Below are 26,602 nucleotides of genomic sequence, written 5' to 3'. Positions count from 1 at the left end.
GGACAAATACATAACAAGGCAACAAAAAATACATGTCGGATATTCGGAAACAGTATATCACCTGTATATTGAAACACACTTCCTTGCAGTGCTTATCCAAACGCAAGTCCTTATTCATTAATGCCACGCTGCCGCTGCACAAGTTGTTGCATTCCTTGGAGGTCTGGAAAATTGTAACTCTAAATACATAGATGTACTATGTCACCAGTTCACTACTGCATAAAAAGCACAGGAGTTGTAACAGTTAGCTTACGATAGCTAGTGACAGAAACGTTGGCAAAAGTGAGATTTAAATGACGTGCAGTGGCTTTGTTTAAAAATAATGAGCATGATTGAGCATTGATTCACTGAGAGTAGTTACACCGAAACATATTGTAAAAACACAAAATAAGCAAAAACCAGTCAGTGCTGTTTTTAACTGCTGCTTTTAAAAAATCTAATTTTCTGTTGAATTATGAGAGCTTCTCCAGATTTCTGGTTTTGATATCAATATGGCTTATTGCAAATCCCCAGGGAAAGTGAGAGTATGTCTCCCCATCTACAACAGCGGCTGATAAAATGCCTTTGACCTCAGCTTTACCTGTGCTTGCATTAACGTAAGGATCTTGATAAATGTGAGTGTGAGCTGGGAATCACTAGAAAGGGACAAATGCTCGATTGTCTCTTTCTGGCTAAATAGATTGATTCTAAAAAAGAAAATTTGCTCACAAGAGTATTGATATTACAGGAACAATAAAGTTAAAGTGAGGGGTGTTCAGGTAGTCTTGTTTTGTTACTCTGCTGTTAGCTGCTATGTTAATGGAGAGCACTTTTCCATATTAAGTATGCCCTCGATCCCTCCGTCCTTCTTCTGATGTGGTCCTGAATCACATTATACATACACTCGCTTACACACACATGCATGGCAAACATACAAAGCCCCGCACATGCACAAACAACAACAACACACACACAAAGAGAAACATTTACCCAGCCTTGTTTTATATTTTCCAAAGTCCAATCACTCAAACTCAATCCTATCCATGCACCTATAATTTCCCAATTCTTACCCCATTATATTGCTGGCTCACGCTCTCCCTTTCATGACAAAGCTAATAAGCAGACAAAGACAGGGGAAATGAAAAAAAATAGTTTAGACACAACCCTCATTATTTCCATTCATAGCACCAGCGACATCGTAATTGCAGAAAAACCTTGCTGTCTCTTCTTTCTCACATGCTCCATTTAAGTCTGAACCCCTGAAAAGAACAAGTGATTGATGTCTCTCTCTCTGTCCCCTCATCATTTCATTCATCCAAGCAGTCTTTCATGTTCTTCATTATGGAAAGCCAGGTGGCCCATATACATCTCAGAAATGTATTGTACCATCCAACAGGTACGTTACAAAAATGCCTACAGTTAACCCCTTGGTGAGGCTATAATTGTTGCCTCGGCAGGCTGCAATTGTCACCTGGGAAAGGCTACAACTGTCACCTGCAGAGGCTACAATTGTAGCCTGCTGAGGCAACAATTGTAGCCTCTGCAAGTGACAATTGTAGCCTGCCGAGGCAACAATTGTAGGCTGCCGAGTGGTTCATTGTAGCCTCAGCAGATGATTTTGTAACATGCCTGTTGGATGGTACACTACATTTGTAAGTGGACCATGTTTATGGTGGACCATGTTTATGGGCCACTTGGCTTTCCATACTTCAAACGTCTGCCCCGCATGAAAAGAGTGAATGAATATTGCAGAAAAAGAGGTAACATTCAGCAAGAGGGGTGAAGCTCCATGTAAAACCTACTGTGACACAAACTAGCCTTTATTTGTTCCCTTGAAATCTTTCTTCCTACATGTCTTTGATCCTCTTGTTGCAGAATCAATACTGTGTGAACAGACACACATGAATGCATACTGACAGGCACGTGCACACACTCACAGTCACAAACAAGGGCATACACACACACACTGATATTCGCAGGATATCGATTGGGACATTAAATATTCTCATACCGGTATTTCTGGCTGCTGCAAAGAGTTTCTCAGTGTTTTGTTTGACTTTCAGAAAGACTGAATACAAGAAAAAAATTTACTCTTTGAGTTGCAGGTAATTCTTTATTCAGGCCAATAATAGATGGCTGTCAGTATGGTGTGTGTCACTGTGTGTGTGTGTGTGTGTGTGTGTGTATGTAAGTGTGTGAATGCATTGATGATGTGACACAGAGATGATATCTCTTCCATCCCGCTTCTCTGCTTGTTGTTTTTCGTGGTAGATTTTCCAGGATGGTTGGAGGTCTTTTTATAGAGGTGCTACACATTAGATGGACGGACATACTGGCCTCTGATTGGTTGTTCCACATCAAGGTGAGCTTGTCCCTGAACGTCTACCCCGCCATGGTCATGTGTCAGTCTCGATTACTGGCTGCAGCAGCGGGACGTTGAGCATGTGGTGATTATGTGAGCTTGCTCCTCTTTGTGCTTTCATGTGCTGATGGGAAGGTTTGACATCTGGCTTCCAAGCAGAATTAAATTCTTGTGCTATCTTGCTGAAAAAAAATAAACAAATAAAAAAATAAACATCATTTAGACCGGCCAATTATAATTATAGCTTTATGGTGTATTTTTTTTACATTTTCTAGTTTCACCGATGTACACAAAACCTGACTTTTTTCTACCGAGCTGCAACGGTTGAACTGATTAAGTGAAGTGTTCAGATTTGTTATTTCATGTGTGTTTGATTGCATGTAAAATGAGAGCTGGTGTGTTTATGAGCATCTGTGCATGTTTACATGCAAAAGGGATGGTACATGCAAGTTTATTTATTCCTCACAAGCTGTTGACAGATGGTGACGTGCAGGAGGTGGCCAAGTTCAATGTCAACCCAGTCACGCACAAAAGTATTTTAAAAAATGTTTTTTTACATGTTTACTTGAATTTAACAAACATTTATCATAATCAGACTTCCTGGTCAGACATTATTATAGTTGAAATCAGACATTGGCGATTAAGCAGTGTCTTGTTTGGTAGGATGGAGGCCAATAAAAGTGGTGTTATAAAGCCATTATTGACAGATAGAGTGGCGAGTTTATTATGGGGCATTAAACTAGCAACAGATGGAGACCTCTGGCCACCGTTCTAGTCCAAACAAGGGCAAATATCATCATTCTACCTTTTGTCCCTTGCTTGGCCCCATTATTCCAATCTGAATGTATGCAAGTGTGTGTGTGTGTGTGTGTGTGTGTGTGTGTGTGTGTGTGTGTGTGTGTGTGTGTGTGTGTGTGTGTGTGTGTGTGAGAGAGAGAGCTCACACCTGCTTGATGATGCTGACCTACGCTTTACTCATTAGTGTTAATGAATCACTCACTAGCTACATCCCGTTCATTATCCCTGTCTCTTTCAATTCAGTTCAGTTCAAAGAGACATTGTTAGTCAGTAAACATGAAACTAAATATGAAACAAAACAGATGACAAGAAATATATAAACACTCAACATATATTGTATAACAAGTACTGACTGCAAAGAGGGGTAAAAACATCTTAGAGGTTAGACCAAAGCAGGAAAATATGGACGTATTTAAGCCTTGAGTTGCATTTACTTCACACTGCCATCATTTCAGTTGCTGAACTGGGCACTGGGGTGCAGCTGAGGTGGAGTGAGCAGGCAACAACCACCACAGTTTAGTGTAATACCCTGAGACACCTGTCAATCAAGCGAAGACATGCCCAGAGATACCTATTTTTAAAGAAAAATGGATCAAGTGTAATGAAAAAGGTGTCGCTCATAGTAACAGACCCACAGAGAATTATCACCTGACTCTGCTATCCCCCTCAGTTCCATGGAGTGCATCCTGTTACTGTTTTGATTCACTCTCACCGCTCTCATCAGTCTTGTTTTCAGCCACAGCAGGCAGCTTTTTTCAGCAAAAAAGCTCTAAAAACCCAGTCTTTCCAGCACCAAACAACAAACAGACCAATCTAGAGACTAGCTGTTTAACATTTAGCAGCTAAAGAGCCAGATATTTCCATCACAAGTTGGTAGAGACCAAAACAGAGCTAACACAAAGTCAATATTGGACTTACATTCGTCAGGTGGACAGAAAAATGACTCCAAATTAATGCTAATGTTGCTCTGCTGGATGTATAAATCGGCACGTTTGCCACAACAACTGTTCATATGTTTACAGCGTGTTCTGCTGCCCTCAAATTGGCAAAAAAATATAAATGCGGCATTATCATTTTATGAATTGAAAGACACAAATTAGAAGAAGTAAGATTAACTATTAACTAACTTATTTCAAAACTTCTTGGTGGCTAATCTTCCATGCAGCATATTTTATTTTAATCCTTTACTTTGTACCTGGCTATCTTTGGCTGTCTTTGTATTCATTTCTCTGTAGATTGCGTCTGCTCTGTACAGCTAGTCTCTGGGCCAGCAAAAATATCCCAAACCATCATTCCTGCATCCTGGCAGCCCCAACACTGTGGCAATGAAATGTGAACCTATGTTGTGACAAAGCTGATCTCCTTTTCCGTTTCTCTGGGGATTGTGCCAGCAGGAGGTGAGAAGAGAGGATGGGGGAGACATGGATGATGGGAAAAGGCAACTGTCTACGATGAACTGAGAAAATTAGGTTGGTGGAGGAAGAGGTGAAGTAAACGAGTTAAATGAAATCTAAGTTAGCAGCACTGGAAGGAGATGAGGGGGTGTGTATGTGAAAGAGAAAAGGCTTGGAGGTAGGAAAGCGGAGGGATGAGTGGAACAGGTTACAGCCGATGGGGAGTCGGGTCGGGTAGGTGGGGGGGGCAGGTGGAGCTCCATCACGCCTCCTTGTGCCTCTAGCAGGAGTTAATTTACTGCCCACTACCGAATTAACTGCCTCCGTCTCCAATTTTAGTGCTCCTGCCCATGGGTGATATTAATACCTGAGGAAACACTGCACTTCTGTTCACCTGCTGCATCGGGACTTTATAAGGCACTTCACTGACAGAGAGGTGGAGCATTACACACACAAAAAAAGTGTAAAATGCTATTGTAGTTGCAAAATATTCTCCGCTCTGCAATAGCGACACTCCACAGTGCTGTTATGGCCCTTCACCAGATCTTGAATGGAACAAAACGGCCTTTTGTTGTTACACCGCATTCTTTAAATGTTGTCGTCTGACTGATACATTTACTGTAAAACGTTTGATAATGTTGTCATGGAAATAAGTGCTGGTTTCAGCTCCGAGTTTGGTCCAATGAACATATGACTCAGAAAGCTAATATGTTGCCATGGCAATTCCCATGGCAGCTGAGTTGAATATTCCTGTCGCTTGAGTCTGACGAGCTGGCCACACATGAAACGACGGGTATTTCCATCACATTATTTGCCATTTAGATTAGGTCTACTAAAGGAGAGGTTATGTTTTACAGATTTGGACACACACACACACACACACAAATGGTCCCCCTCACTCCTCATCAAGTGCTCATTCCCTCTCTTTGCTCCTCCATCATTCAGTCTTTCTCCCTAACTTCACCTTCCCCTTTTCTCTTTTCCCCCTCAACCCTTTCTCTCCACGACCTCTCTTTCACTTTAAATCTACATAAACTCTTTTGCTGCCTCTCTTTCGCACCTCTCCCTGCTCTCCTTCCCTTCACTGTCCCTGCACAACCCTTCCATCGTCTCGTCCCCCTGCTCCTCAGTGACGTTTCATTTACTTTAATCTAATTTGATGTTATTTAATTTAGAGAGCCGTGACTTGTGATGGCTCAGCAGGGATTTGGGGGCATAGTGTGTGAGTGTGTGTGTGTGTGTGTGTGCGATCACACGCATGTGCGTGCATTTACGGGTCTGCAGTGTGCACACATGCACAGATGTGCCCTTCGGCGGAGCAGAAATGTTTGATTTTTGCAGCCTGAGTTTCTCTCAGAGAAAACAAACTAACTTACAATCATGCCAAGATGGTCATTACTTATTTACATGGGAGTTGGGAGACAGTAGGAAGAGCTGGATTGAAAGGATGATGAGGGGTAATGTTCGGATAGCCATAGTGGGGAAGAAATGAGGCTGCAGGATGAGAAACAGATGAGAAGAGGAAGGAGAGGAAGAGGAGGAATGACCTTGTGGAGGCCAGATAAGCAGACGTATTGTGATTTATATGACTTCATGCATTATTGACAAGGGAATTATTAGCTGCAGGGAATGGTCTTCACTTGCAATAATCTCCAGACTGTTTTGACATGCGGCTGTAGACGCTGGCTATAAAAAACAAAAGTGTATTGTCCATTTAAATTCAACCCAAATGGCCTACTCCAAGCTACAGAGGACAGATCTGAAAGTCTGAGATAAAGTAAAATTTTGTCTTTGCAGTATTATCTGTGATATGTATCTGCTGAAATAAGATGCCTCAGGCACAGAGCTGCTTTATACATTTTGTTTAACCTGTAGCTCTGGTCAAATGAGAATATTCCTGTAAAAAATATATTGTAGCAACAAATATTTTGACATTTGTTGATACTATGTTAGTTCATATGCTTGATATGATTCATGATGTTTTCCTGTACAGTACACTTTACATGCTTTACATTTAATAGAGTGAAGTGTTTTTGTGCTACATTGTTGAGTCGCATTTACTTTTCAAAAGAATGAATAAAAATGCCTTCAGGTAACCAATATGAAAATGGGAAAATATAGGATTTTACTGTAGAAATGTATGATTTTTTAGTGGTTCTGAGTAGCATTTTAGGCTTTTTTCAGTTCTGATGGGCAGTGTTTTTTTTGCTGTTTGACTCACTTGTTCTCAGAATTGTTTGTTTACTGAAGTTTTGTGCTCAGATGAACTTGTAATCCTGTTAATTCTATCCCTGAGACTTTCTCAGAGGGCAGCAGTGATGCCAGCAACATTACCATATCATGAATTAAAAGTAATTTAATCGTGTTTTAATTAAACTTAATTTGGGTCTGTTACCAGCATGTTGCAGTGTGTGCGTGTGTGTGTGTGTGTTTTGTGTGTGTGTAGGTGGATGATGGGGTTTTATTGTGTGTTTTCGTGTGTGGCTACAGGAGTGAGTCTGTGCTGTTGTGTGCCTGTGCATTTGAGGGTGTGTGCTTTTTAAAGGAACCCCTCTCGTACGCATGCTCATAATGCTGCTCAGACAGAGACGGGCTGCTGTGCTGCACTCTCAATTTTATCTCATCTCATTGATTCAGCTACTTTTTTCATTTTTCTTTTTGTTGCTCGTCTCTTACTCTGGTTTGTATTTACCTTTCTACGGCTCTAAATGAAATCAGGTTTGGGTGTGTGCCTTTACTGTCGCTTTTCATACAGTTATGCATGAAGATACATAGAGATTCACAGACACACACAAAATATGTCCAGTGAAATATTTTTATTAGTTTGCTGACTCCGTCCACGTAATGTGTGTGTGCCTTTTGGATATAAATTCAGGTTGATTCAAACTCAAACTGGAACCAGACAGGATAAGAAGAAAACTGCTGCTGCTGAATTCGGGTGTCTGGAGGGATGATGGACTTGCAGCTGCCTGTCTCAGAAGAGAAAACAGACTAGAACAGCTTAAACCTACCAAGGTGTGAGATTTATTCATGCTGTGTGTGTGTGGGTGTGCATATGTGTGTATGTATGCTAGGGTTCAGCTGATATGGAATTTCTGATTTGAATGTTCCTATAACTGATATTTTGTGCATTTCATTTAAGCATTTTCATACCAAAAATTACAAGATCTCTGTCACCTCAATTTTTTTTAATTTCACAAGTGGAAAAGGCCTCTAAAATAGCATTTAGACCATCATGTTGTACTAAAACTTCCCCTGAAACCCATTAAAAATTTAATTGTTCCAGGGTTTAGCAGCTCCTATTGAATGCTAGGGGAAACTCTGGGATAAATTGAGCCTTTAATTTACTAAAACATTACTAGATAGTTAAATGAGGAAATTAAATCTGCAATGAACATAAAGGATGGATCTGTGGATCAGTCATAGCTACAATGAATGACACTGACTGACAAGTACCAGGATGATATATTGAATACAGTTTTTTATGTGTGTGTGGTGTTTATGTTCATGTGTATTCCTGAGTGTATCCATCTATTTAAGGGCAATGATGAGTCACCCAGTAATCTCCAAATGGAAGTGGTGTTACATTTTGAGGATACATCCATCATGTCTCTGGCAGGTACATGCAGGTCATCAGGGTAGTCGCAGTGCACAGCTAACTCGGTTGTAGTTCTACCAGCCTCTTGCTTTGCCGGTCACTACTCCAGAGTTGGCAGTAATTCCTAATTATATGGTCTGTGGATAGCAGTGGCAACAATCTATGTTAAAGTTACTGTGGCTAATGTCTTTACAGGCTGTCAAACACACTTTACTTATTTAGCTGATAGCTTACAAACAGTGAGCAGGTAAAGCTTCATTGACTTTCTCTGTGTCCTAGTTGCATACAATATACTAACTCAGACAGTGCATCCATTATGCAAATACAGCACATTCCTAGTGGAAAAAATGCTTAGATCAAATACACTTACTAATGTGATCATGCAATCTAAAATTGCTCAATTTTTTTCATTACTCCATAGCTGGAAGAAAGTGGGGGAGAATAGTGAATGGTGGTGTGATGGTTCTGCCAAAATATCTCAATTTACTACAGAGAGTATAGTTAGTATAGTATAGTTATTTTATTTGTATATAATATGGAATGGGGGCACACTGAAAAAGGTTTATTATAATCCTCCACAGTAACATATAGTGATCACATTTAGTTACTTTCAGACTATCATATCTGAGGCATAAAAGCACAGATAAAACATTCAACATTAATAGTTTTAAGAAATGTATTCAGTTTTGCCTGCAAGTACAAATATTATTTAATGAAATATCGTTAAACATTTAAAGCATATGCCACTGTTTATACAGCCTTTTGACTATCTTGCTCTGGCTTTGGTGCACCAAAAAGGTCTAATTTTTCACACCCATCACAACTCGTGATTCTTTAGGTAACGTACGCAGTTACAGCACATTTATGTGTATTTTTGGAATATGTACTGCTTTTTGCACATAACTACCCAACCATGGACAGGATCCCTCTGGCCTTAGCCTTGGTGCCCCAGGCAAAACGTACAAGAAGTACATTTAAATTTTCTACTCAGCCCAACTTTTCCACAACCTACACAATGTCAGTCCCATTTTTATTGTGTGAAGCAAAATGCTTTGTAATGTTCATTATCTTATTTATTGTTTCTATATCACATCTGCAAGCAGCTGGTCACTTTCTCACGTGCGTGTACATGTCTGCACACACATAGGTCTGAATGTTAAATCCAGTCAGTATTGCATTATTCATGTGGTGTTGCAGATGCAACCTTGCTGGGGGGAATTTTAAGTTTTACCCCCAGCTCTTGAGGGTATTGCATATGTTACAGGACACTTATTAATTTCTGTGTGTGTGTGCATTTGTGTGTGAGGAACAGTTTTTTTATAAGTGCACAGGATGGCCAAGCTTATTGTTTGGCTGGGTGACCTTTGAGCTGTAATGTTGCGATTGAATTATGTTATATTTATGTCTGGTCCAGTTCCAGCCTTCACCTCTTTACCACAGATTTCTCTTGATCTCGCCCACTTATCTGCATTATCACACTTATTGTTTTAGTATGTCGTCCTGTTCACAATCCTGGGTACATAGGTGAATGTGAATTAACCAGTTTAGGGATTTTAAATGTAATTTTCTGTGAAGCCTACGGTGCAAAACTCTGGCTGACAGGATCCAGTTTTTTTCCCCATGGAAGGTCATCGTTGCTGCAGGACTTGGAATAAGCATGGCAGGGATGTGGAGTGGAATGGATGATGACAATATTTAAATGCTAATGAAAATGAGGTTGGATTTGGAGAGATGTTGTATGTATTATACAGCAGGGTTGTGATCTGAAACCCTAATCTGCTTTTGTCATGTTCCTGTGGCTGCCAGGTTTCCACTTCATGAGGGAGCAGCAAATAAGATCAAGGCACAGCTCCTCTGCCAGTTGCAACTTTACAAAGTAGACAGAATTTATAAGAAGTATTTGAAGTGCCACAGATGTACATACAGGAGAGGGCCGTGTCTTCTACAGCTTTACACTGCAGTATAAAGACAGAAAGTTACAATTAATTTCCCATTATCTCAAATCTGAGTTTAATCATCACAAGACTCGACTGAAATCACAAACTTTGGCACCCTTCAAGATAATCCTTTCATTTTGATAAATACACCACTCTGAAATAGGGAATATTATCATCACCTTTCACTGTCGTGGATGAAATAAATTGCCATATCTGAACATGAACTTTGAAATGCTAATGTATCTTGTTCAGACGACTGCTGTAGTGTGACCTCAACAGAGACTCTTTCAGTCTATAAATTCTTTCAGGCCCATTCCACTTTCTGATCTGATACTGCATAGTTTTCTTTCTTTTTTTAATGTAGACTATTTAATATTGTTATTTTACTACTTACATTATTTATTGAAAACATTTGATTTGAGTCTTGGGGTGTCCTGGTGGCCATCGGACTATCATAACTGCTCCAAGATTCAAATTCATCCTTTTAAGACCATTTATTGCATATCACTCCCTTATATTTCTTGGCACTCTGCACTGTCAACAATCTAATTTAAAAAATCCAGAGTGTTATAAGTCTGTCACTTCAGGCTAGTCACTGTCCCATTTATGTAGTGATTAAAGCTCAGGAGGCAGGATAAAAGCATATGTCTATTAGTGAGCAATAAATAGTTTTACAGAGCAAACATTACAGGACAAAATAGGGCAGCCACTTTTGATTGCCTACATGACTCTATTGATTTGTTGTGAGGTCAGAGTCCACGTTAATGTGTCCCTGTGGCTCTGTTTTGATGGTTTAGACTTCCTTCCTTTCTCACGACTCCTCTCTTTATATTTGTGAAACCTGAGGTTTTGCCAATTGTCAATTCTCTCAGGTCACTCGGCAGGATCCAGCTGTGAATGTACTATCCATGTTATACTCGGGGTGAAGTGTATTAGTCAGTCAGTCAGCAGGGAACTGCAACACAGTGAATCAGGATGCTGAAAATAAGGCAAATTCTTTGACTCAGTGGAGAGGTTTGTACTGAAGGAAAAACAAAGAGGAGCTGCTGACATTTTATTACTATGTGACAGTGTTTTTTTCTTGTGATTGAATTGCAAATGTCCCATGTTTACGGCATAATGAACAGTGTATGACCAACCCACCCCCCACCTAAAAAAAGCAATAAATTAGATTTCTCAACACCTGAGAAAATTGTGCTCAACTCACCATGAGATTTGGATTATCACCTGGCCAGATACCCGCTGCACAGCTGCGTCCATTTAGGACAGCAGATGGACTCAGAGACTCTCAAACTGATGGGTGAAAAAATAAAAGGAAAAATGGTGCACGAGTCACTGAATGGTTTGATGAGTACGAAAATTATGTGAATCATAAGCTGTGGTCTTCACAGTCACCAGATCTCAACCCAACTGAACACCTATGAGAAAGCCTTTTCCATCACCATCATCAAAACACCAAATGAGAGAATATATTTTCAAAGAAAGCTGTTCATCAGTTAAGAGACTTGAATCTATGACAAGGAGCACTGAGTCTGTTTTGGAGGCTTATGGCCCTCTTCAATTTGGATTATTTCTTTTTTTCCCCTCCATTTTTCATATTGCCTTTATTTAACCAGGTAGGTACCAGGTAGGGCTGCAGCTAACGATTATTTTCATTTTTGATTAATCTGCTGATTATCTTCTCAATTAATCGCCTAATAATTTGGTCTATAAACCATCAGAAAACAGTGAAAAATGCCCATCACAGTATCCCAGAGCACAAGATGATGTCATCAAACATCTTGCTTTGTCGGACCAACAGTCCCAAAATATTCAATTTACTACAACGTAAGACAAAGAAAAGCAGCAAATTCTCATATTTGCAAAGCTGGAATCAGAGAATTCCTTCCGTTGTTGCTTGAAAAAATGACTTAAATGAATAATAATGAATTTCGATTGACTAATCAATGAATCAGCTAATCATTACATCTCTAGTACCAGGTAAAAGTCAAGAGAGACCTGGCCAAGGGGGCAGCATTAAAACATTGTGACAACAATAAATACAAACAACATAAACAGGATTATGACAACTGTCACATGCTAGAACAAAGTATAGAAAATATTTATGTAAGTTTCTAAAACTATACAAAATAAATCATATTATACGATCAAGCAAAGGTCTAGTTCCTGGATTACTTTCTGATCATAAATATAAACATTAAGGAAATAAAGATTACTTTTTACACTTTAAGAATCATCACTCTATGAGTTGGATCTTGCATGCTGAGTATTTTTAATCATTATGACATTTATTGTGTTAGTTTGTTGGTAGAATGATGTCACATCCTGCATCTATAGCTTTACATCAAGGACCACAATGGAAATAAGTCTTAGACTTTATTGTGTCATCCTTGACTTTTTTGTATTTCCTCCATGTACTGTCAAATTTAAAAAAAAAATCACTTTATGTTGGTTTTTCCTGTTATTTGTCACACAGCTATACGTGTTCAGTACACAAATGGATGGAAGATTTTGGCTATTTAAAAAGTCAGAAAGTGTTCTTAAAGTGTTATTTTTGGGTTAGAGATATTATAATATAGTTATGATATGAGGGCTTATCAATCATCAGTGACATTCGTATATTTATCAAATGACATTTATGGATTTATTATAGAATTAGGGGTGGGGTATGAGCAACAAACTTAAATCTAATTCAGTCTTGCATAAATTGCAGTCATGCAGGTTAGGTTGTTGTAATCATGTTGTAAATCATGACATGAGGCGACTTCACCTTCATTCGTCCTGCCTCTGCTGAAGAAAGCTCTTCAGCACCACGGACAGCGCCACAAAATCAGCACCACAGACAATCACGTGTTCAGAGAACTTCCACCTCTTTAACATGATTTCTATGAGAATTAAAGGGTAAATTCAATGACTTTGTATCTGAGATTTGCCTGGTTTTCCCATGAACCTAGAAAAAATCAGTTCAAACCGTGTTAGGCTCATTAGATAGGCCCACAGTGCAGTTAGAGCACCAGGTGAAACATTCGTGACTCACTTGTGTTATATTTACTTTTCACTGAACAGCAATCTAGTAGCCCCTCACACTGTTAAATCCCAGAGGCGCACGCTTAATGTATTAACCCATTGCAATCAACGGGTGGCGAGATAGATCGGGTGGTTAAATAACCACTTTTAATTATAACATTGCAGCAGCGCGCGAGACACAGTTGTCAACCTCGAGGCTAAGACTGCAGTTGAGCTGCTGGTGGGGGAAAACAGAAGCGTCACATAGGCTATTATATAATTAGTATAAGGGGTGTAAATGGGATAGTGGTGGGGTATTCTAATCAGAGGCAGAGAGCGAAAAACACACACAGCCTGATCTGGAGATACCAGCAGGGGAGAGGACGTCTAATAACAGTGGCAAAAAGGAGGTTTGGGTGGAGGAAGGGGCCTTGGATCTTGACGCCTGGCCCACGAAGAAGAAGTAGAAGAAAAAGAAAAAGATGAAGATTTAGGATGAGGTGGTGGGGGAGGAAAGAGGAGGGGGGATTAGATACACTGCATCATTTAAGTACTGCGGCTGATGTCATTTCCTAAGCACCATAATTGGTCATCAATGACTCTTAAAGCTGTGAAGAATGGCTAAATGAAACACACACACGCGCGCAAGCACACACACACATACACACACACTTCCCCAGGGGAGATGTAGCTTCACTGATCCACTGAAACCTTAATTGCTCGGACCTCACACCCCGTCTCTCTCTCTCTCTCTCTCTCTCTCTCTCTCTCTCTCTCTCACGCACTTATACCTGCGAGGAGGGGAGCTCCCATTGAGCGCCACGGCGTCGCATATTTCCCGCTCACCTATAGGCCTACACAGTCGCACCTCTGCTGCCGTGGCTCCCGATGTGGCCCCTCCTTTACCGGACTGGACCGATAAATGGGTTAACTCTGTCACTGGGAGAAGAGAAGATAAATGCACCGGGAGCGTCGGGAGATCCCTTCCCATCCCTCCTCTGTTTGACCGATCTGCTCTCAAAGGCATCATCCTCTCCTCTCCGCCGTGTTGATTCGACAGAGTAGGCTACACTGAATTTAAATCGTGATTTATCATTTTATAAGAGGCGACCGGCAACAGCAGCAGCAGCAGCAGCAGCACCAGACCCGTGGGCGGCGTGTGGCGTCCGTCTGGGCGAGCTGATAGGACGAAGATTTGGCACTTTACCTACCAACTGCTTCATCCCAAATTTTAAAATATATGGCGATGAGAAGTGAGATGTAGAAAACGGATCGGAGGCCATTCATGTGGGTCTGGGCTTCAGCTAAAACGGACAAAATCTCCCAGCACCATCATCACCTTCATCATCCTCCTCCTCACCTAACCAGTTGATATTTTTTAAATAACTATCTAAAAAGTGTGCAGCACATGACACACTGGTGAATCTCCGAGGCAGGTCCCTCACACAGACTGAATGAGTCCATCTTTGGCTGTCGGACGGACTCCTCTAGAGCACAGGACGGATGCAAACAGACTAAACACATCTTGGCAATTCAAAACACCCTCAGCATCTCCTCCAACGGTGTTGTAACCGAGCGAGGTGAATCTCACACCGGGGGACCAGTCGTTTTACAGGCAGGTAGGCTATACCCCAACGGTTAATTAGTGTGTCACCTCTGGGTTGGTGTGTTAAAGGTGATAAAGGTGATTACCGCGACCGACCGCCCATGCGTTGGTCCCGCTGATGGCCGCAGAGCTGCGCAGGCGACTGCACCTGTTGTAGTCTGTGTAAATGTGCGGGGCGTGCGCGTGTGTAAATAGACCTCAATGTATGTGTTGACAGTCTAGATAAGCTGTGCTGTTTTAATGGCTGACAACCTGATGATGTCGGTGTCTATTTGCATTCAGTATCTTAATATTTCAACTGCTCCTGAAAATCTCTTTCCAGCTGTTTGTGTGCGCCGCGCGCGTCAGTGCGCGCTGTGTGGGTTAGATCGGTGTGATTAGGTGATTATCGGTCCATCACACACGCGCTATAAGTGTAATTACAGTACAATTGTCTCAACACGCAGCGGGACGTAAAGCACTCCATCACACACTATACAGCATGCTTTGTGGCTTGATCAACCCTTCTGCTCACTCAGGCTGTAGCAGCTCACATATTGGTTCTGATAAATGGGGACTGGCTGCAGTCTAAAGCCCAGTTGTATTCATTCTCATTGGCAGATGCTCTAAAACTCCACAGGCGTAAAGCATGATGGCCAAATCTGTCACCTGCCTCACACACATTCATCATCTGAAACCCTGGAGGAGACCCGCCTGTGGATGGTAACAAATGGAAGGTGTTACAGTAAGTGCGTGGTATTGTGGGTGCGAGCATTTTTGGCGGGTAACGCGCATGAGTGTTTTTTTTTTTTTTAATTCTCAGACATTTTCGGTGCAATGAGGGTGACATGTAGCAGCGGCTTTGAGCATCAAGCGGTGTGAGTCCAGGTGCGCTCCCTCCGCTGCAGATGCGCGCAATGTGACGGACAGTCATGAGTGTCCAACTCTTTTCCCGTCGCGTGGGACTCTTTTAAGCGTCGTTTCAGACCACCTTACAGAAGAAGATCAAGGGCACCAACACACAAACTTGGCACTCCTCTGCCTGGGCTGGTGGTGAAGCATCAGAGCTATTCAACTGCCGCATCAGCTGGTGGTGGGGTCAGACAGAGCGTGTTGGATGACCCAGGGTGACCTCCGGGAGAGGCGGCTGTATGCGACAAGATGGGCAGCCCATCCAGCGCCTCTGTTGAGGAAACGTTTTTAGTACGTTTGAGTACAGCCTTGATGGGTAAGAGAGAGACAGCAGAGATCACAGCTGTGTGGAGGCTACCTATCTTTGCCCAAGGTGACTTCATAGGACACTGATAATGTTACATTGAGCAGAGACAGAAAAGCAAAGAGAGCAAGTTATTTGAATTAAATTTTTATCATTGGTTTAATCTAATAAGAAGCCATTTTATTGTTGGTTGCCTGTTGAGGTAGCACATGTCCTTCTTTGAAGCGTAAAATTGGTCTCCTGTCCATCTTGTTTGGCTTTGTAGTTTATGTGACAAATTGCAGAGTTGCAGTTTACCTTTATCCAACGCTGGAGCTTCAGCTAATCAACTGTGGTCTCTCATTATTTTTGGCAGGCAGCAGGGGCCTTATCTCCAAAACTGGAGAAGACATGGTGAACTAACTGATGTTTTAGTGGCATGAAGTAAAAACGAGTATAATTTGTTAATTTAGCTTGAAGTTCGCCTGGCCAGCCAACAAACCTCATGCACATCAGAGAGTCCTTGGATGAAGTTAAATCACACAGTTTTGCATGTTTTCATGTTAACTGGTGGCTGCGACAGTATAACAACCGTTTTCCTTTGATCTGGTGGATAAGACTTGATTCTGTCTATTTTCTAGTCAGGGCTGCCTTGTGATGGCAGCGTTATACATGCTGTTGGGAAAAATACTGCTTTGACCCCTCAGCTCTTTTCTGCCATTCTGCTAATGCATTGCTCTCCATGGGGACAGAGGGAGGTGAGAAAAAAACATGATTCTCCTTTTTCCCCATTCCTGGCTTTTGGCTCAATCTCGGTTGCGCCTTTCCCTTCATCTCACCTCTTCCCTCCTGTCTGAGCTTAAATGCGTTCTGATCACCATGCTGCAGACTTGAAACCCAGCTCCCTGGGGTGCAGGTGACCCCACAGTTCAAACACAGTCAGTCAGTCCTCTTTCATTTGCTCCTTTCATCCCCCCCTCCTCTCTCACCTGTATGTCTGTCAGTCTGTCTTTCTGCCACTCCTCTTCCTGCTCTCAGCCAGGCAATGAGGCTTATCAAATGGAGGTTTTCTGCTAAAGCATGTCCTTGTCAGCTCTCATGTGCGTCTCTGTGACAACAGTCTGTGTTTTCACGAGTAGAAAAACCACAATCCAAAAATATATGGGAGGAAAATAGGGAGTGAGTGAGTGAGAGAGAGAGGTAGAAAAATAGAGAAAAAATAATGTGTGACTAGGTAGATGTATGTGTATGCGTGTCTGCTGGTTTTTGCCATGAGTGAGTGGGTGTTTCTGCCAGGGGAACAATTGTGAGAGCAGATGGGACTGTTAAAATACATTCTCATATTTATTTCATATCATATGTCTTATTAATTTGTCCACTGACTAAATAATTGCTGGTTCCTGTTTAATTTGAGGAGCCATTACATGTTCATCATTTTTCATCGTGGCATCGTGAGAAAATAAAAATGGTAGATCTCATATACATACATGTTTCCAACATCTACAGCTTGTTTTACATACATGCATGCACTAATGCACCCATGGGAATTTAAACATGCACATGAATTAATTAATTTGCAATTTCCGCAGAAGTACACTAAAAAATAAACCTTTTATGTATATGCATGTCCACATACACATAAATTAACAATATAAAGGTATAAATCCATTGTATCTGTACATACGTACAAGCCAACACACAAACTTAGCACTCCAAAGCAACATGCACATATTCCCAACATGTTGACTCAACTATGTGCATGTATACATGTACTCCTGAAGGCCTAATCAGTCACTACTATAAATAAACAACAACATATCACAAAAAGCAGCCAAGGTTGAGACAATTTGTCTCTACCTCTCTCACTTGGTAATGTTAGTAGTCATACACTTTATATAAACCTGTTGCTTGCTGTCAATAGTGTACTTGTTTCTTCTGTCAAATGTTTTTGTCCATCACTTTAGAATGAACTTTATGATGTGATATTTTTTAGTCAACCTTTCAGTTGTTTCATCTGCTATTGTCGGAAAGCTTTGTGTTGTAAAACCTGATGCCACACAAGGTAAGATATGGTAGAGGGGCTGCCTGTCTTCTCAGTGATGATCTTATTGATTCATTTAATTTAAAAATGAATTCAATCTCAGAAAAAATGTAACAATACTGAATTGATGTTAACATGCTTCACATATTACCTTTAAGTAAGACTTTGTAATTTTTGCTGAACCGGGGCCAATATGACCATAAGTGATAATTAGAGGAGAGGAGAGGAGAGGAGAGGAGAGGAGAGGAGAGGAGAGGAGAGATGAGATGTTTATTCTTTGAGCATGTTTCCTGTAACAGAGATATCCCCACTTCTATATCTATTTCTCCTGTCAGGCAGCGGCCCGCTCACGAAAGACTCTCGGGATCTCTATCTCTTCCTCCCTCCTTATCTTTCTTTCTCTGCCTCACCTCGACTCAGTTCAGTTCAGCGTGTACTATTGGCAGGAATATTACATGAAGCATATTGCCAAAGTGTCAAAATATTACACTGGGAAATCCCTCAGGGGGGGCAACTCTCATGAATCAAAGCAGAGAATTGCTCTGATCATACGACAGCAGGGGCCGTGGCTGATTGATGCCCTGTCAAGCCTAGAGGTCTCTTGGTGAGATGTTGGGTGGCAGTGGGGATTGTCTGACGGGATGGGAAGTCAGGAGATCTGACAGGGGGGTTAGAAGAAACGATAGCGAGTGACAGGACTTTAGTGCTTTTCCTCCGTGGACTAAGGAGGCTGAACAAAGAGTGAGCAGGAGAAAGACAGCGAGAGAATGATTGCTAGATAATACTGAGTTCCTGATTGTACTCTGATGGTATTTATCAGAACAATAACAGTGGAATATTTTTTTGTGACTCCATTGAATAATAATATGATTACATAATTTGTCAGTGTGATTGTGCCAGGAGGAGACAGCGGTTTCTCCCAGAAATGAGCATTAGCAGAGTGGAAGGAACAGTGTTCCCTCCACAGGATTGTGTTTCCAAAAAAAGGCTCATGACCGCGCTGGTAGCCAGGGTTTGAATACACATGCACACACTGAGACACAAATGCTTCTTACCTGTAGTTTTCTCTCACACACACATATGCAAGATTTATTTAGACTCTGTGCGTGTGTGCTCTGCAGGGAGAAGATGCCATTCCACCATGTGCGAGCGGGCCTGCTCTATCCAGACAACTACCTGAGCAGCTCCCTGACGGAGGGCAGCGAAGCCTTCCAGCTCACCAGCATCTCCACAGAGGAGCTGGGAGGTGAGTGTGCTGACACAGTAAGAGATGGTGGAAGGTGGGGTTGGGAGGGGGTGCAGAGTAAAGTGTGAGGTACTAGCAATTAATGTTTCACTACTGGAACAATGCAGTTACAACGCCCCAATTCTCCCGAGGAAAAGTTGTTCCATTTAGCCATTTTGTCAGAGCTTGACTGGATGCATTGGTTTCCAATTATGGTGCTTAGGAAATAAAATCAGTCAAAGGACTCAGAATGAAGAAATGTCTGACAGAAATTTGTAGGCTATACTTAGACATGAATTAGGACACCAATGTATTGATATTGGTATCCTAAACCTAGTTGAAAAATGATGCCACCAGCACTCACAAAGGCCTGTTTCAATGCGGCCGTAAATAGACTGTATAAAAGTAAAACTGCACTTTGACAATTTGAGCTAAAGTAAAGCCAAGTGTTTTGTATGTAAACAACCAAAAACATAAGGGAAATCCAGTGTATTGAATGTAGCCTTTGTAAAACACAAGTATGTTATTTAACATTCAACACACATGGCCTTAAAGATTTTTGGTGAGATTACAGATTACAGTTATTTATTTTAATTTGTAATTTCCAGGCTAACGTAGAAAAGGTTTCAGTCGTAATCATCTGGACACTGTTTTCAGAATCAAGACGTTTCGGCTCCCATCCGGAAGTCATTCTCAATTGTGAAAAAATGGGACGTGAACTAGAAATTTAAGCTACTCTGTGTTACATAAGCCATGCCCTCAGGAAGGAATCTACCTGAGCATCCTCTCTACTCTACTCTTCTCTACTCTACTCTAGAGTAGAGTAGAGAGAGGAGAGAGAAGAGTTGGTTTGAACGGGGTGTCAAGGAAGCCAGTTTCAGGTGAAACTAGCTATTAACAGATACTCAGGCAGATTCATTCCTGAGGGCAGAGCTTATGTAACACAGAGTAGCTTAAATTTCTAGTTCCCGTCCCATTTTTTCGAGAATGACTTCCGGATGGGAGCCGAAACGTCTTGATTCTGAAAACAGTGTCCAGATGACTACGACTGAAACCTTTTCTACGATAGAACACTCCTGGACGAATGAGGGACTACACCGTCAATTTCCAGGCTAATAAGTCTTTTTAACAAAATGTCAAATTATGACCACTTCAAAAAGACTCATATATGTTTTCGGATACAACACCCTAGGAAAACTATGGTTTATTACCACATGGGTTTTGTTTTCGTAGCTCTGGCCATTGGTTTTATCAGTTATGATAACATTGTACTCACCAAAGTAATTCCTGAGATCTGGGAATGTGGCAGCATTGCTAAAAATAGGTCCATCGGTCCAATTATTTGAATTGGCACACAGGCAGGTCGCAAACAAATTTATTAGGAAGGGAAAACAAAGGCGGATAGTAAAGAAGTAAGTAAACAGCTCAAACTGTCCGATGTAAAACATCCATCACAGTACACAGACAGACTTCCTGGTTCAACTTTGACCTACAGTACTTGCCGTAGTTGTGTGCACTCACAGCTTTCCTGTGCATTGGTATTAGGGATTATTAGTATCATTACAGGTGCACTCACTTTCAGTATTACCTCCAAATCAAGAGGTATCTAATCTGGCAAACTTGTCAGTTTGTTTTCAACCTGTATGATCGTCTGACTGCTTGTGCTTTTTGCGCCGTTGGACATATTTAAAGCATTCTTCCCAGATCTCAGCAATTGCTTTGGTGAGTGCAAATGTATCATAACCAATGGCCAGCGCTAAGAAAATGAAACCCAAGTAGTAACAACCTGCAGTTTTCCTTTAAATTGGCTTAAATTGACACAGAGAGTGTTTTACTCACACAGTCTATTCAGTGTGTGTTCAGCGAGTGCAAGACTGACCACAGGCTCAGGGATCCAGGCATACTGTATGTCGTTACCTTTGGGTCCTGATTTGCACAAAACAAAGACTTCTACACTGCGATGAGTGCATATATTTCTGAAATGGGTTGCTTTGGTGGGAAGGAAACAGCTAATCCTGTCACTGCATGAGGACTGAGAGCATGAGAGTGTGTTTCTGTCTGAGGCTGTTTGTTTGTGTTTATACATGTGGCCTATTGTAGTTTGCTCGAATGAAGTACTTTGTCGCATAAATCTTTTAATCCAATGTCCCTTGTGCACAACTCGATTCAACCCAGTTCACTAAAACAGTTAATTTAGTGTACTGAAAGCAGACCTGGTACAGTGACTGAAACGTCTCATCATCACTAGTCCTGTTGGCCTCTGTCTGTGTTTTGTTTGTCAAGGACAGCGAGAAGGGTAAAGTAGTTTGGACCTATGTAGAGCTATTATATAAATTAAATTTGGACTCTTAGACTCCAGACCTTCTGATGAGGCATTATCTCGGCCCCTGTCAGCCACAGATCCAACGCAACCAATGGGATTGTTTGATATGGACAAAATATCTGTGGTATTTGCTGCCAGCAATTGAAAACTCCTAATCCCACTTCAGAGAGATGCTGAAGGTCCTTCTAGGATCATCTGTTAGCGCAGACAGAAGACTAGTTAATCACCCCTGTGTTGGATCGCCACTATCCTTTTCTCAGGTTTTGAGGCGTTTCATCAATCACAGTGAGAACATGTACAGTCCTGGGGGGTTGACTTCATAATACACAACAACACACAGGCGGGGCTGCATGCTCATACACAAACACACACACACACACAAACAAACACAGGCATTGCACAGTAATACATCACAGGCCACCTCATTCGTACCCTATTGAAATTGTACTCTTCACTGTAGAGCTGCATACAAATACATCTCACTTTGTTTTGGGAGGCCGCAGAGTCACCCACATTCCCAGTCCCTCGCCTCTGATTTTCACTTTATTTAGTGAAAGAGATGGGAGGCAGTGGCACGGTGCTCGAGTCTAGTTATCAGCCGTAGGGGATATTTACAGGCTTAGATGGGGGCTGCAACTGAAGTTCAGCTCTCGCACAACTGACAGAGCAAAGACAGACATAGGCGGCAGATCTGAGACGGACTTAGACTATTACACAGAGGAAGGAAGGAGCAGCACATCAGGACGAGAATATTAATGACACACAGCCTGAGAGAGACAGGGAGAGATGAACTTAACATAAAATGCATTGTTTCAGTTAGGAAAAGGAGTAGTCTTGGGGAAATTCTGATTTAAATTCCACCATGCAGCAGGCTATTATTCCTCTTGATTATATTTCTCCTGTAAAGATTTGCACAAATGCTGAATGCCAGCTGATTTGCCACCCTCTCCCACCCCTGAAGTGTAGAGATCCACAGAAAAATGGAGTGCTTGCCCGTGAAAAGATGTTGAATAAAGACTTGCAAAGTCTGTCCTGTCTTTGCCGTCTTTATCAAGTCGATAAATTCAACCACCACCACCCCAGCCCTATGCTCCGCCTTCCCGCTTCCACCCACACTTAGATAGTGCCAACTGACTGACAGGTAATTAGCCGGAGATTGACCAGGGTATTTTGTAAGAAGGCCCTCAGAGGTTTGAGTAATTGTGCTGCACAAACAGATAGATGCCTCATGAGCTGTATGCGTTTACTTACGATTTCAAGTTAGAAGGGCCTTTTATGTGGGAGGAGAGAGTCGGAAATGCTCTTGGCATTGCTGGTAGTGATTGTGCTGTGTAGAGGGATTGGTACAGGCCCCTCGAGGGTTGGAAAATACAATAAGTATATAAAGATGTAAGAGAGACAAGGAAAGAGAAGGCGAGAGAGAGGGAGCGTGGGACAGGAAGGGAGGAAGATCAGGAGATCACCCTCACCTTGCCTGAGAGAAAGGTTGCAGCTCTTCCGATTAATGGGAAAGCCTGTTATCAGCACCAGGGAAGCACCTTTCAGCACCATCTACAGACCTGCTTAAATCTGTTAATCATTAATTTTATCTCATGGATTAGTCCATCTCACTGACACCATCTGATGGCTCACTGTTACATTTTGGGATAATATGAGGCTGAAGACACATACAACTGAAACATTGTGGAAATTTTTATCATCACAATCTGTTAAAATCAACAAGTCCTCAAACCTAAACAGCAAGTAGGTTGTTTGTCATTGCCCTCCAAATCAACCCATATGAGCATTTTCTGATCTGGTGCCCCTGTTATCAAGACGACCTTGTTATAGTTACAAATGAGTCATATGATTCTGGTCTGTGACCATTATGGTTAAGGTCTGGTTAGGTTTAGGCGCAAAGACTGGTTGGTTAAACCTGCATTAAATTGTTAGATTGGACACTTAAACACAACACTGACGCACCATCATCTTTTAAGTTGATATGGTGAACATGTTAGCAAACAATTGCTTATTTACACATCCAGCAGATACGGAGCAACATTAGCATTCATGTGTTTCCCACCACCTGGCACATGCAAGTCCAACATTCACTTTCATTTAGCTCTGCTTTTGGTCTCTATCAACTCCTGAGGAATATTTGCCTCTTTAGCTGCTAAACGTTCCACTATTTTCACCAGCTGGATGCTACTGTCTGCTGTTTGGTGCTGAGCATGTAGCGTACAGTTTGTTTTTAGAGCTTGGAGAGTGGCGAGACTGAACCAAAAACAGTAAAGCTGTCGGCTGGAAAACAATTAGCCGAATCTCCGTACAGCTGAGGGGAACATGTCATGTTTCACATACAGTAGTCATTTAATCCATTGTTGACATAAAAATATTGATTATAACCACTTTAGGGTTAGATTGTGGTAATGATTAAAAGAAACCAATGTTGAATGGAGATAAGAGACAGGATGGACACAGCAGTCTCCAGTGTCAAAGTCATGCAGTTTGATCTTCCAACCATCCACCCCGACCTCCTCCCTAAGAGGTTTTGACAACATCACACTATTTCTGACTTTGCTCCTGAGAGACAACAGTTATTATTCACACGACCACCAGATCTGTAGTGTAACAAGCAGTATAGAAAAGGAAATGATAACAGACATCACAAACACACAGAATGTCAAGGAGACAATTTGAAAAATACTGACGTGCACACATTTTACAAATAACAAGTCAGAATGATTGCACTTGAAAAGTGAAAATGCAAAGAAACCTTCTAATAACAAGACAAATGTTTCAGAGAGTCAGTCACAGCATCTCAAACATGAATGAATAAAAGGAAATGAATAAAATAGGGAAACACACACAGGCAATAACGAATAAAGATGATCATCTGCTGTGATGAGCCCCCGACCTTTACGACAAAACAAGGAGAAGAAAAAAATGAAAAAGTAAAGGAGAGGTGAAAGACACATCTTTCACCACGCCTGCCAACCTTGTCCCAAACTAACCACAAACTCACACATCAGCAGTAACAAGACAAACAAATCACACTTTGAATGGATTGAAGTGGATAATATACTGTTTATCTATAGAATTAGTTCTGTATGTATATATAATAGATTTAATAAAATACTCACAGAATGAAATCTGACCATAATGATCTATAACAATAAAATATGAACATGTCTTATTTCCCCAAAGGAAAGAAAGAAAAGAGGAAGGCGGGCAGACAGTGATGTACAGTGATATGTTCTGTGTTTGTCGTGCAGAGATCCGTGAGGCGTTTCGTGTTTTGGATCGGGATGGGAATGGTTTCATCTCCAAACAAGAGCTGGGCATGGCCATGCGCTCCCTGGGTTACATGCCCAGTGAAGTGGAGCTGGCCATCATCATGCAGAGACTGGACATGGATGGTGAGGCACTACATAAGGACACACACTTGGGTGCATGCATAGAGCATGCACACACACATGCGAACACATATGCAAAAATACAGAGTTTTGCGGTTCTTACTAATGGAGTTATGTCATCCCCATTTAACCTTAGTTGTGGCACATCGGCATTGTCAGCACAAGCACATATTTGCCCTGTTTTTAGAACCTTTGGCAATTGTATTGCATGAAAGTAAAGATATCAAAGGGATTCAAAGGGGCCAGGAAGAACACAAGCTCGTTTTGCATGCCGACGATATCTTTTGGTTTCAAGAAATCTGTAAGCAGCAGCATCTGAGATCTTCCATTATTGATTCATTTTCTGAAATCTCTGCTTACACAATTAACTGGGCTAAGTCAGAGGCCATCCCTCTTTCTAAGATATGTCCCCCAGCCATTAGAGAGTTGTGACAAAGTGGATGCCATCAGGTTTGACATATTTAGGGATTAAATTAACACCCAGTTTGGAAAAGATATTGCAAACTAATAGCTCTCCAGTTATTCAAGCAATTTAACCTGTCCTACAAAATTGTGCTAAAATGAATATATCTTTATTAGGCAGGATTAAAGGTGGGGTATGCAATTCTGGAGAAATCCAATGCCATGACAAATACCATAATATAGAGCGAACAACAACACATCAAGTAATATAACTAACGTTAGCTAGGTTTAATTTAGTTAAGATGATCATCTCTCCCAAGATTCATTACATTAAATATATGTTACCTTTAACTGTTCCACCCAACTTTTTGAAATTGTATAATACTGTTATTGAGAGTTTTGTGTGGGAAGCTTTAATCATACTAAATTATCTGCAACTAAAGAAAGTGGAGGTCTATTGCTGTTTGAAATAGACTAGTATCAATATGCATTTACACTTTCCAAATGATCTAAGATGAATAATCCCCTTGATCAGGTGCCGACCTGGGTAAGGACTGAAGAAGAATTAGTAGCCCCAACTTCTTTGGAGGCTTTCCTGACTCAAATGGGAAGAAAGCCAGTACCTTTTAAGAATCCAGTATTATGTTTTGTCAAAGAAACTTGGACAAGGACTCACCAAATGATAAAAGCTAGTTCATATCTTACCCCTAAAGCCTTTATCTGGTATAACAAAAAAAATACTCATAGGCAAGGAAACTATTATGTGGGAGAAATGGGCCAGATCTGGAATCCATCATCTAGGTGACTTGGTTAGGGAAAATGGAATGAGGTCATTTGATGACATAAAGAGTGAATAACTATCAGGAGTTGTTCCATATAACTTTGCATAAAAAAAGGTGTTATGGGCTTATTCAATATGTTCAATTACCCCGTTTGGAAGGTTTGGGACTAAGTTGGGAAAAAGATGTGGGTGAGAAAATTTGTTTGTTGCCTCTTGGCATACTTGTTCACTTGAACCTCAATCTCAGTTTATTCAGTATAAACTGCTAAATAGAAGCTACTATACCCCAAGTAAATTAGCCAAACTAAAACTAAGGAACAGTGAGACCTACTGGAAATGTGAGAAAGAAGCTGGTACTCTTGTACACATGTATTCTGAGAAAAGAATGAACACCTATGTGAGGATGTTATTATTCTCCTGAATAAATGTTTCAGTCATAGGTGATTATATCTCCAGCCTTATGTATTCTGGGTCTGTTACCGGACAATATCATTGTGAGTGAACGAAAGAGGTTATGGGTCCGTCTGGCAATATCATCTACAGGATGTAGATGATATTGAGACACTGGAAACCGTCTAACC

At 41.2% G+C, this 26,602-nt stretch overlaps 1 protein-coding gene and 1 long non-coding RNA gene across 6 annotated transcripts in view; one reads left to right on the top strand and one right to left on the bottom strand.

Moving 5' to 3' along the window:
• Positions 1-2,118: 2,118 nt before the first annotated feature.
• LOC122888676 lies at positions 2,119-13,957 on the bottom strand. Its single transcript, XR_006380755.1, has 3 exons — positions 13,866-13,957; positions 11,276-11,361; positions 2,119-2,523 (listed from the first exon to the last, which is right to left on the bottom strand). It is a non-coding gene; the product is annotated as an uncharacterized LOC122888676 (long non-coding RNA).
• The window catches only part of caln2 (calneuron 2), a 30,653-nt gene continuing 17,940 nt past the window's right edge, over positions 13,890-26,602 (top strand). Inside the window, exons 1-3 of one of the 5 annotated variants that reach the window (XM_044223403.1) lie at positions 13,890-14,689; positions 19,017-19,141; positions 24,698-24,841. In XM_044223403.1, coding sequence (XP_044079338.1) covers positions 19,024-19,141; positions 24,698-24,841 — 262 coding nt within the window. In that variant the 5' untranslated portion in view covers positions 13,890-14,689; positions 19,017-19,023. Of the gene's footprint in view, positions 14,694-14,730; positions 15,405-15,511; positions 15,888-15,921; positions 15,945-19,016; positions 19,142-24,697; positions 24,842-26,602 lie in introns of those variants that run through there. The other 4 variants (XM_044223402.1, XM_044223404.1, XM_044223406.1 and 1 more) reach the window with 4 other exon arrangements.

This window comes from Siniperca chuatsi, linkage group LG14 (assembly GCF_020085105.1).
Source record: "Siniperca chuatsi isolate FFG_IHB_CAS linkage group LG14, ASM2008510v1, whole genome shotgun sequence".
Lineage (NCBI taxonomy): Eukaryota > Metazoa > Chordata > Actinopteri > Centrarchiformes > Sinipercidae > Siniperca > Siniperca chuatsi.
This window is presented reverse-complemented; position numbering and strand designations above follow the sequence as displayed.